The 12622-nt window shown below is 42.3% G+C and overlaps 1 protein-coding gene across 1 annotated transcript in view; it reads left to right on the forward strand.

Annotated features, from left to right (window-relative positions):
- The window catches only part of LOC104928432 (AT-rich interactive domain-containing protein 5B), a 71886-nt gene extending 59588 nt beyond the window's left edge, over nucleotides 1-12298 (forward strand). The window contains exons 9-10 of the mRNA XM_010742718.3: nucleotides 7611-7821; nucleotides 8037-12298. Of these exons, the coding sequence (XP_010741020.3) occupies nucleotides 7611-7821; nucleotides 8037-10055 (2230 nt within the window). The 3' untranslated portion in view covers nucleotides 10056-12298. The remainder of the gene's footprint in view (nucleotides 1-7610; nucleotides 7822-8036) is intronic.
- Nucleotides 12299-12622: the final 324 nt, after the last annotated feature.

A 12622-nucleotide genomic window follows, 5' to 3' on the forward strand; every position in this document is an offset into this window, starting at 1 on the left:
GCTCTACAAGCAGACTAAAGAGGACTTAAAAGCTCAAAACAACAGCAAAGTTTTGAATTATTAACTGACCTACATGGATATATATATATACAGTAAGCGCCCTTTCCTATGCATTACGAGCGCACAGAGCTGGATTCAAGATAAAACATCAGTTTAATGTATTCATCTAATCATTCAGTCAGATACTGCAGCATTTTGAACTTCCACAATATAATCACTCAGATGGTATTACCAAACCAAAGCAAGCATATGGATATGATCCTGAGGGAGCTTTGAGGGTATTATGCAGGCCGCCTGCCTGCACACACACACACTCACACAAACATGCACACACGCCCACTTTCCCAAGGTTAAACAAATGCCAAATACGATCTTCCCAACAAGAGATAACCAGTCGCTCATGAGGCAGGTCATTCCTCCAGGCCAGCGACCCTCTCCACATCCCTCCGGCTGCTGCTGGTTCATGCATCAGCACAGCTCAGGCACACACACACACACACACACACACACACGCACATGCACACACGCACACATGCACACACACCTGTCAGTAATACAGCAATATGCCAGGAGTACCATATGAGGCAGCTGGGCAGCTTCATATTGTATCAAGATTGCACGCTGTAAGCGAATTTGCGAGCGCAGGCTGTGGCGGCCAGAGAGGCTTTTCCAGGAAATTTGTGAAACCATAGGTGTGAGGAGTGTTTTGTTCAGTGTGTTGTATTTGTACACAAGTTGACAACGTGCTTCTAAATGTTCTGCTGAGGGTGCTTTCAGTGTTTACTCTACGTTCCCAGTTCTTCCTCACTGCCTCAAACAGGGTTATGTCTTAAAGGAGGAGCCGCTGCACAGTGGAGCTCCTTATTTATACTAATAATAGATATGACTTTTAGCAGCTAGCTTCAGAGACGATGCTGGCCAAATATCATTTTATTGCAAAAGACAGAACGTGTCTTTGATCCTTGTTATGCGACTGTTTATCTAGCTTTGAAATCAGTATGATTTGTCTCTGCCAAGAAATTACTTTGAAGCCAGATGTGAAAAGCTGTGTTGTTCATCAGTTTGTAAGGTGTAAATAGGGTCGTAGGCAGTGGGTAGGATGAAACCGTGTGGGAAGCGCTGAGGTGTGACTACTGCTGCGCTGGCCTTTCCCTCTCCAGCCACCGAGAAGCAGCTGAGAAAAATAATGCTGAATCAATACAAAGCAATAATATCCACACACTGCAGTGAATATCAGGCTGACAGAGAGGGAAGGTGTAAGAGGGAGGGGGTGGGGGTGATGGGGCATGTGTGTGTGTGTGAGAGAGAGAGAGAGAGAGAGAGAGAGAGAGAGAGAGAGAGATCAGCTGAAGCTGAGCAAGTTTCCATTCAGGGGAATAATTTTAGCTGAGCCTTGGTGTTTGGGCTGCTTGGAGGGCAATTAGCTTCATTGTATTAACTCAGCAAACACGGCCATTCTCTCCGCATGATGAATGAGGCTGTTTGTGGGCTCGCTGAAGTGTGTGTTTGTTCCCCAGAGGCGTCTTTGTTTCCACCTTTAATCATTAGTCAATGTGCTACAGAAATATAATTCACAGGGAAGAATGTACAGTGTACAAACTGGAACAACACTTATGTTTTCCTCTTCTCTCAGAAGGATCGCTTCTGATTTGTCTCAGTGGGCCAAAGTGAGGCAGAGCAGGAAATAAAGAGTCTCAGGCTTAGTAGTAGGAAAAAGGAAACAATATTTCAGGGCATAATTGCTTTAAATTAAGTGGATATTCTTGGCTTCTCTTAGTGTTCTTTTGGTTAAAGACTGTGAGTATCCACAAGCATTGAGCTCTCATTTTAAATTATACACATTATCCCTTTATAGCCCTAATGGTAAAATCATATGAAATGGTTTCCTAGGAGATGTTATTGTGAAAGATGGAGCCACTGGCATAATCACTATATTTATGCTGTCCAGGAGCAGGTGGTAATCACTGGTAGTAATGGAGTTACATAGCTGGAATTGAACAGGAGATAACCTCGGCTAATTGTCATTTTCAAAGTTACTGTTTTTCAGTCGCGGAGCGGCGTTCATTAGTGCCCAGAGAAAAATCAATGTAGAAACATCCAAGCCAAGGTCTGCTGCTGCAGCTATGGGGAAGCTTTAATGATATTTATTTAAACCGTTTCCCGAGATTAGCTGTCAGGGCCCAGCGCTCTGAATTAAAAATGAGGTCATGAAAAAGATGGCATCAATAACCTTGAAATAGACTGCCTTTTGCTTCTGTGCTGTGCCATTTTCTCCGTGCTACCCACCCTCCCTCCCTCTCTCCCTCCCTCTCTCTCTCCCTCTCTCTCTCTCCCACTCCCTGCCTTGCACTTCATGCTGTTTCTTTCATTATACAGGTCAGCGCCTTTTAACAGCTCCTACATATTTAATCTTCCTGGTTTCCTACATGATCTCTTGTTACAGAAACATCACATTTCACTATCACTGTTCATTTCTGCCCGTTACAGATTTTTTAATACCTCACCATGCGTTGGCACTCAACAATGTAATTGCACCAACGGGGTTGGTATTGGGGAGGGAGGGGAGTTTGAAGGGGGGGGGGGGGGAGCCATGGCAACAGAGAAGCTATTTAGAATAATTTGCTATTTAAAAACTCTGAGGTTTTTGGGCAATAAGTGCAGAGCGCAGATGAGGGCTTTTGGATTGGATCATTTCATCTTAAAAAGTATTAGATGTTTGCCAGATGTACTGTACATAGAGTCTGAGGCCTGTGAAATATTCTCCTGCTCAGATCATGCAGATATGTGTGTGTTTTTTTTTTAAAGACAGATGCACGCCTGTTCCAATTTTAGTCGACTAGATGTTTTATTGATTCAGCCTTTATTCATTCCTCCTGGAACTGATGTTCCTCTGAATTCACTAAAGCTGCTCTCCAGATATGAAAATACAATTGTTACTCATAATTATTAGGGAACCTTGAAGCAGTCCTCACATTGAGAATTATAATAGAATAGAGTTCAGATTTGGGGAAGAGAGACAGCAGCTTGTTTAATTTCATTTTGCTAGATGCTCAGTATCTTGCACTCGTCAGCATCTCTGCATTGTCCTTGATGTATTGCAGATATATCAAATGTGGCGCATTACACTTTAGCTTTCCTCATCTAACACCGTGGCTCAAACACATATTTCAGTTAACTCTGCTATCATTGGATTACAATAAGAAGTGCTACGGAGGGTGTATCCCTTACTTCTTTTTATTCAGACCTGAGAGGAGCAGAGTGAGCGAGAGTGAGAGAGAGAAACAGTGACACATTTAAATAACGAACAACAAGCAAAAATGTGATACTGAGAAATTAAATAGGAGAGAAAAAAGGCAGAGGAGTTGCAATATGAGAACATGGTTGCATATCGTCTGTCAGCATTCCTTAACACACTATAAACAATGTCTCAACATGTTGTCTGCATCAAAAGCATGACCAGGTTCTTTGTATAGCCATGGCTCTTGTACTGAATCTGGACTTCAGCTTCAGTGGGAAAGCAGCCAAAGAGCTGCATGTTCTTTACACTAAAATAGCAGGCAGCTATTTTAACCTCTGAGAGCGAGAGATGGTCTCCCCAAGACAAAATGCTTCATTGAGCATTCAGCGATAAAAACCTCTTCTTCTTTTTTTATTTCAAATGACAATATTGGGTAATTTCTTTATGTGGTGAATTTCATCAAAAGGTCCAAGGTTTCCTTCCCCGGTGGCAATGAGAAATCACAAATTACGGCACTGACGTGTGACAGCCAATTGACTGTATGAGAATCTATTCAAGTCTACTGAGATTAATAACTAGTTCAGTGCAGCAAATTAAATTAATGACATTCTAGCAGCGATTTCTGTCCACTGCAGGGCAGCGAGAGGGAACATATGCTGTATATTTTGGGGCATTAATAGTTGAGTGTTTCTTTATGCAGAATAGTACACATTTATTTTAAACAGTTAGCACTCTTGGCTCACACCTGCTCTGGCGAACATTTACTGCGAGCTGCTGCAGCAGCTAATGAGAGCAAACCCCAGGGGAATACTAGAGGTCATTTTAAATCTGGTATTTTCAGACTTGACAAAGGACTTAAGTTTTTCATACATTCCTGCGCTGCCCTCCTGTTTTAACTGCATGAATGAGGGTCACCTCAAGTGGTTTGGCTTCGAGACAAAAGAGGGGCTTTGAGGCATGAATCCAAAGCAGAGGGACCAGCTACAATGTCTGTTCATCCTTCTGCTGGTATCTTTTCTCTCTCTCTCTCTCTCTCTTTCTCTGCAGCGGTTATTGTTTTCTCATTGCTGGCTGATGCTTAATCATTGCATTTAGATTTGATTTTATCTTTTTTTTATTTTATTTTATTCTCTTTTCCTCACAGGCTTGTAAAAGTAAATCATTTTCTTTCCCCTAAATCTCTCCACAGCCCTGTGGGGCTTGTCCACCAGCTCTTTAAATAGTTTCTTTTCCTTTTTTTTTCTTTCTTAAACGCATGAAGCAGCTCTTGTGATCTTAACACAACACCAGTTAAAATTAATTTCAGCACGGATGGGAGGGAAATTGTTGAAATGGAACAGCCTGCAGGCTTTTTCCACTTATTTGGTGACTTAGGCATTTCTTGGATTCTAGCACACTGCTTGTTCCTGTAACACAAAACTCAGATGAGAGCAGCACATTGCTGGTAAAGTCACCTTGTTTTTGCCAAGTTGTGTTTTTGGGGGGGAAGGTGCTTTGTGTGCAATCCATTATTTGAAAGGAAAGGCACAGACATGCTTAGTTGACAGTTGTGGGTTGATGTAAAGGTTATTGATTTTACAGATTCTGAAGATCAGCCATATATCATATATCATATATATATGCACAGTCATATCTCCTTTAGCTGAATTACACGAGACATCTTCTATCTCCGCCTCTTCAGTGTTTAATCTCCTCGCAGCATATTTTAGTTGCTTGTTATCAACATGGAAAACGGCTGCTTAAACAAAAGCCCAGTGATAAATTGGCACGAGAGGAAGTTAAGTATTTATTGACCTCATAAAAATGTTGCCTCTCCTGCCTTAATGAAATTCTTTCCTGGTATCTCTCAGTGCAACACACGCCCACCTAGTGGCTGAAATCATAAACTACATCTGGCTTTCTCTCAACTTAATGCAGTTGCTGCCAAACTCAACCCGTCTCCTTGCTTGGAGGAAATTGCTACTTATATAAGTGGTATTGTATTATGAGTGCTATATTACATGATCATGACTAAGTTATATATACACTGCTTCAAATTACTCCAGTCTTTCACACCGAGGTCCCAATTATGATTTTACACTTTTTTTTTTTAATACGGAGTTAAAAATGGAAAAAGGAGTGAGTGCCCTGTAGCCTGAACCTTCACTGCTTATTCAGCCGTTTCTGTAACTTTACATAAAACTATAAGAGCTGTATGTCTTGGAAGTGAGAGTCCTACTTATAGAAAGAATTGTTTAAACAGGCTAGACTTTCATCTTGTGTTTATTAAGCATAACAAAGCAAATAATTCTGACATTGTAATGGAACTTCCTGAGACTGATTTCTGGGTTTCTCGGCCAACATAGCGTCTTAGTCTTTCCATTTGGAACTATTTAAGGCTCCAGTAATTTCCCGGGCTCAACTCTTACATTATCCGGGCCTGCGACACCCCAACCCCCACCCCATATTGACATTCCATAAAGTTGACCCGGGCCAAGGCAGTCGCCTCTTTCCCACAGATCATTGTGATAGTCAGCAGTGCACCCTGGTATACTGTATACATGTGCCACTTTTCTTTAACTCTTTGATCACTAATAAAACAGCTGGACATGTTGAATACACATTTACCAGCCTGAAGAAATCCGAATACACAGTTTTAAAATGGTGAAACATTTAGTCTACCTGCCTGTTTGGTGCAATAATTCCTAAATATAGAACGCCTGAGAACCACTCTGCTATTTGCTGCTATTTTAAAGCCAGACTTTATGATTTTATCTCCGTGTTCAAGATTTCATTCCTTCCTCCAGAATCAGTTTTGCTCTTCATTAACATGTCATTATCTGATCTTTCACTCTATTCCTCTGTTTCTTTTTCCTTTTGCTCTCTTTCCCTCCCCTCTTCTCTTTCACAACCCCTTTGCTCTCCGTCTTTCCAATAAGTCACATTTAATAGTACATTTCCTTTCTTGGCCTGGGGCCTGGTGCCAGACCAGCTGTATGAAATGTAGTTTCACCGCTTTCCCTGCCAGCACTTTTGTTCAGAGGAAAAATAACAAAAAATCCCACAGAGCCTCTTGAACTCTCTGAGGCTTTTTTTTCTTCCTTTTGAAGAGGAGGCGAAACAGCTCTTGATTCATTGTTTGTTTTACCGCCATGTCCCTTAAAAGGAATACTGCAACCGTCTCTTGTCGTTACACGAGAAGACCTTATTTTTTCTCATGACTGAGAAAGTCATGTTTCTGTCTGGGTTTTATGGATTGTTATTGTAAAAAAACCTGACAGAAAAGCTGGAGAGATTTTCAGAAAAGCTTATTGAAGTTTGGAGTGTTGTAGTTTTTCAGTTGTCTTGGTTTCCTCTTCCACAATGTTTCTTATTTCTGGTCCAGTGCCAATTTCCATTTTCTTTACTGAGCAATAAAAGTCTAAAAGTTTCCCTTGCTGGTTTCTTCATGTCATTATTTTACACATGGGTATTGTTATGTTATCCAGATCTTAATGTTCCCATTAGTTATGACATCAGATACGGAAAATTGACTTGGGAAGTATTCAGCAGAAAAATAACAGAAGTCAGAAATAGTTGAATGTTCCTTGTCAGGTCGATGGACTTAATTAAGGTGGAGCAAACGCAGCTATGCTGCATTTAATCATGTCAAATGGACAGTGTGTTACTGTTACCAGCTGAAATACTTGATTATTCTAACCATTTCTAGGGCTTCTGTGATAAATCATATTAGTATATTAAATGAGAGATTATGCTACGAGGTTCCTTTAAACAGTTTGATTTAAAATCTTCAAGACATTTTCCTCTTTTTATTACCGACCACATTAAAATAACACACCCACAAACAAAACACACACACACATTCTTTTCCCTCTTGGTTAAACTAATACCAAATGTGATCTGTCTCAGCAGGAGATAACTGGTTATTCACATTCTCTCTCACACACACATTCTGGCACCAGTCTGAACCTGGATTTCCCCTAACCTAGATTAATTACAATAGGATTGTTAATGGTTGCCAAGTATTAAAACAAGGAGGTTTTAAAGCAAGGTATTTGATACTCTGCGTGCCTGTGGCAAAGCTGCAGCTCATTCTGTTTTTGGTATTACCAAACAAAATACTTATGTGGGTTTATTGTACTTTACTTTTTTATTCTTTGGTATGGCTGGTTTGCTTTGAGAATGTGTTGCCCTACCCCATGTTAATGTGTTCACATGTATATTTTGTGTATTTTCTTTTCAATCTTAAATTGTTGTTTGGCTAAAAATGATTTTTGTTTGTGTGTAATGAACCAAAACATAGATTAGTAATTGTGGTTTACAAGCATGACATGACATAACATGATCATACCACAGACTCATCTGCGATTCCTTTGCCTGCATTCTTCCTCAGGCTCCTCCTTCCTTATGAGAGGCACATTAAAGGCGAGCAGGACAAACCCCTCCCTTTGACCAAACCCAGGAAGCAGGAGGCCAGCCAGGAGAAGGCTTCAGGAGCTAAAGCCAAAGGAGTGGGGGCCAAGAAGTTGAAAGTCCCCATCACTCCCAAACTGGAGAGTAAAAAGGACAGAGGGGAGACAGTGAAAGGCCAAGAACAATCACAGGTCAGTCACAGACCTCTTCCAACTGCTGCCTCATCAGGATTCCTTCTTGCTCTGAATTCAATTTAATTTTAATCTCCCTGTGCTTTCTCATCAATGCTTCACCCGCTGTCTTGAATTCCTATTATCTCTGAAATTGCCAAATAATAAAAATAATAGTGTCTTATTTCTTTTACTTTGAGAACTAACTGTAGCAACTATCATGTTTCCGCTTGCAGGACTCCAAGGAGAAAGAGGAGAATCATGAGCTGTCCACAGCTATAAAACAGGAAATATCTCTGAGAGATGAACCAATTGTAATTGAGGAGGAAGAGTTACATCTTACCCTGAAGAAAGAGGAGTCTTTAGCAGGGGAGCAGCCATCGTCACTCTGTCCCAAAGAGCCAGACTGCAGAGCCCCGCACGCTGGTCTGCTCCTTCACACGGGGCCTGGTCCGCAACTTGAATGGAGGCAAATCAGCGAAGTCCTACAAGTAAAACGCTCCTGTGAACAACAAACCGAGGGGCATTTCATTCCTAAAAACCCCTACCTGCCTCACCGTTGGGATCAGAACAAACCTGCTGGACATGTTGCTCTGCCTGAGTCCTCCTCCAGGGTCAAAGACTCCACAGAAAATCATGGTGGGAGAGTGGGGAAGGTGTTACCCATGTGTAAGCAGGAAGACAGACAGTGTATAGACTTGAGCACAGATTCCTTTCCAGAGAAAGAAGACTATGGTGTCATTAAGAAGGAGTCTACCCAGAGCCCTGCACAGACAGCTGCCTACTGCAAAACCAGGCAGGGGGTCATGTCTCCTTTAGCCAAAAAGAAGCTTCTCTCCCAAGTTTGTGAGTCCAATCCTTTCTCCTTTACTTCTTCTTCTCTTCGACCTCCACCTCCCACAGCTGCTTCGTCTTTACCTGTCATATCAGTGGCTGAAAGGGAGAAGGAGAAGAGAAAGGGCGAGGAGGAGGTGGCAGGACAGAGGTCTGTGTCAGACAACATCCCAGAGGTATCGCCCATATTCCGGCCATCAGTCATCCAGCATGCCCAGAGCAGCAAGCCTCACCAACAAGCCACCAGTGGCCCATCAGAGAGGAGCACTGCTGGGGAGCTTTCAGACACTTTCAGTTGCCGGACGAGCCATCATCTCCAGCCTCAAGTCAGTGCGCCGTGGCAGCCCTATCTCACCCGAACCCGTGCCCAGGATGGTGTGGAGAATACCGGGGAGTCGCTACTCCACGGCCCAGCAGCTCAATCCCGGAGTTACGCAGGGGACTGCTACTCTTCCCCTCACCTTCACAGTCTGTACAGGCAAACTGAGAACTGCCTGAGTCAGGAGAGGATGGCCAGCTTCCCCAACGGAGAGCGGAGAGAGCACTACGCCAGGGACCGTGAAGGCAGCCAGGGATTTGTCTGTGGTGGTCTGGAGCAAGAGGGCTTGGCCTTCAGATCTCACTACAGTGACAGGACTCAAACACACGGAGAGAGGAGGGAGGCAGAAGATGAGCCCAGAGACTTTACAATCGCTAAACCTCTCTCTCAGAGGGTGTCCTCCTTCTCAAAGCCCTCCTTCTGCAGTATCCCATATTCTATCTTGCACCAGGGTTTGGATTCCCACCCTAAGGCATGCCGAGTTCCTCCTATGACCATCTCTCCTCCCAAACAGAGTCCAGCAGAATCATCGCAGCCATTTCCCAGCCCAAAAGCTTCAGGTGATTCGTCTCTCACAAGCCCCATTCGACCCAGTAAGAGGAGCCTAGTGGAACCAGAGAGTGAGGAAGTTCCAGAAAGGAAAGTCCGTGTGGTGACGCCAATCCACCCTGCTGGCGCAATCCGACGCAGTGACCCAGAAGAGCTAAAACCAGCTGAGCCGGCCCATGCCGTTCACCTCAACAACCATCTCCCTGAGGGCCACCCAGCAACTACGTACCCCCCACACCATGCCGCACCCTTCTACCCTGGCATGTTCGCCCCTGGGAGCCTGGTCTCACCAGGAGCCCAGGACGGGCTCCAGCAGCACCCAGGTCTACAGTACCTGAAGAGCCAGTCAGCAGTGTCTCCCCTCGTGCCCCCGTTAGCCTTCCACTCCATGATGCTCCAGAGGCAGCTGCTGGCCTCCAGCGCCAGCCCACACCACTTCTACAGGCACCCGGGCGGGGCAGCACTGTACGGGGACCTGCTGCACCACCTGTACCCTCTGTCCACCCTGCCACCACCTCAGCTGTCCTCGGTACACCCCAGCACCAGACTGTAAGGGAGGCGAGGATTTATTTCTCCCTCTGCTTCTTCATCCTCAGACACTTTTTCAGCTTCTCTTTGTCTTTCTGTCTCTCTTGCTCTCGGGGATTGTGGCTCAGTCAAAAGAAAACACTGATTATAAAACTTTGGCTGATTACAGACTGATAAATTCATCAGTCAGACAGAGTGAAAATTCCATTTTCTTTTATTTTTTATTTGTGTATGCATTTGTTTATATACTTTGCACTGTTCTTTATTTTTATCACCACTTACTGTATCTTGTTTTTTTGTTGTTGTTTTATCCTTATTTGCACAATGCTCATGTGTATGTGCTCACAAATCAGTTTGCCGCTCTCAGTCACCATGAGTCAGGTTGTTGCTCTGGATGTGTGAAAAGTGGAGGGCAACAGAGAAAAGCCATTTGTTTACTGCGTCTGAGGGCTAAACTTTTTTGCTTAAAAACACTACAAGTAACATGACAACGTAAATGAAATCCTTTATATAACTAGAGGTGCGTTTCATCGTCGCAAACAGCTGTTTAGCGCATTATTAAACTTTAGGCAGCCAGTGGTGTTGCATTTGTTTACATGTCTCCACGCTGAAAGCTGCTGCCTGTTTGTGCCACAGTAAATCCACCTGGACTTCTTGGAGTAGACATTAACACTCACCGCGGTGCTGCATAACATAATATAGTTTCATCACAACATTCAGAGGTGCTGTGTATAACAGATGTACTGTAGACTCACTTTTTACTCAGTTCAGGTTTCTTTTTTTCTTTGTTAAATTGTATTTCAGTTCAAGATCATACAACACAAAGTTGTCGTGCTCAATCTGTTGACAAATCATGAATGTTTTCCATTAGAGTTAATAAAAAGTATTTTTTTCAATTTTTGCTTTACAAACTGAAAATAATTTGACCCTGAAACCCCTTCGTGATGAGTAGACTGTAGCAGCTTGTTTTTGTCTGTAGGACCAGCATAATGAAGCAGTCGTCTGCTGTGGAATGCTCACCACAAGAAATCAGCATTTCATCTTTTTTTTTTTTTGTTCTTGACTTGAAAAGCTCTTTTTTTTTTGGGTGAACAGACTCTTTTATTCAACACGCTGAAAAGACTCACTGTATGATTTTGATAGGAATGTTGTCACTTACGATATTATTGCTTTGCAAATATCTGTGCCTTTTGCAGTCTTGGATTAGAGTTAGCACTACAGTTGTTAAGGTTTATCTTCTGTAGCAGGGTAGGAATATCAATATTACTGTCACTCTTGTCTGAAATGCAGCGCACAGACACTCATACAAAAACTATATGGCACACTTTGGCTTTCAGACACCAGACTTGATAGGTAAGATCATTTTAAATTTAAACTATTTAACCTGTTGGGTAGTATTTGTGCTTAAATAAATAAATAAATCTATTTACTTTAGCTTAACTGTGTCAGACAGTCAAACCTGAAAAGATTTACGGATAGTTGATATTGACAGGTCTGGTGTCTGTCACCCACAGGGCATGTGTGCTCTATGTGTTTTCTAGCGGTGATGAAAAGGTACCCGACTCCATAAAGTATGCCTACCATGCTCCATAGCCTGAGGTGGAAAGACAACACCTGCTCTGGCTTTTACAACCACTATAATTGCAATCCAGGATAGTCGAAATACACAGTCAACTTGTCTGGTGTTTCAAAAGAAGATTTAAAAAAAGAAGCTGTAAACGTCTATGTGTAAAGTTTTACTGAATACTTAGATAAAGACATTCATTTCTGATTAAGTACTGTACATTGCTGTGTGTAGGTAAAACTGGCATTAGTGCTGGCTCCTGTACAGAACATTCATACGGGATCAATTCACAACAACCCCCTCTCTCTTGTCTTATTTTCTGTGTAAATAGCACTGTAGATAGTACCGCGTGGTTGTTATCATATAAACGGTTATAATCTGTAAATAGTAAATAGTATAAAAAAAAAAAAGTATAAAAGTCGGTTACACAATCTAGCTGTGTCCTTGTTTGCTCTGTTTCAAGGTCACCGTGATCATGTTAGATTTAAACAAACACTACAATTTAAGAATTAGGATACTCTTTTTATTTGTTGTCGTTTCACTTTTTTTTTTCCACGTTGTTTCCATTAATGTGCATCCTGAAAGTGTTTTTGATACAGTAGCCATCTGTTTAACAATCACCCAGCTGGCGAGCAAGACAAAAAATAAAGACATTTTGTATTATATGACCTCCTGTATATTTAATTAAAATATTTTACTATCTATACACGTTTCCTCAGTTGTGTTATTTAACTTAACTGCAGATAAATAGCTAGGGCTGAATAAACTGATATTAAACACCAGTGTACTAACGTCAATGTGATGTTCTTTTTTTCTCTCTGAGTAAATGCAGTGTGAATGGGGTTTTATTATTGTAATACCATTATCTGGCTATGAGATTCCATCCGCCTTAATCTTCACAACAGGCTACGTCTGGGCTCAAAGCCAGAGAAGGCTCTCCAGTATTTGCTGCAGTAGAGAAATGTGCCCGTGCATGTATCTCTATGGGATGTGTTGGACTGCAATAAAAGCTATGCTTTGACTTTTAT

Source organism: Larimichthys crocea, chromosome III (genome assembly GCF_000972845.2).
Source record: "Larimichthys crocea isolate SSNF chromosome III, L_crocea_2.0, whole genome shotgun sequence".
Lineage (NCBI taxonomy): Eukaryota > Metazoa > Chordata > Actinopteri > Sciaenidae > Larimichthys > Larimichthys crocea.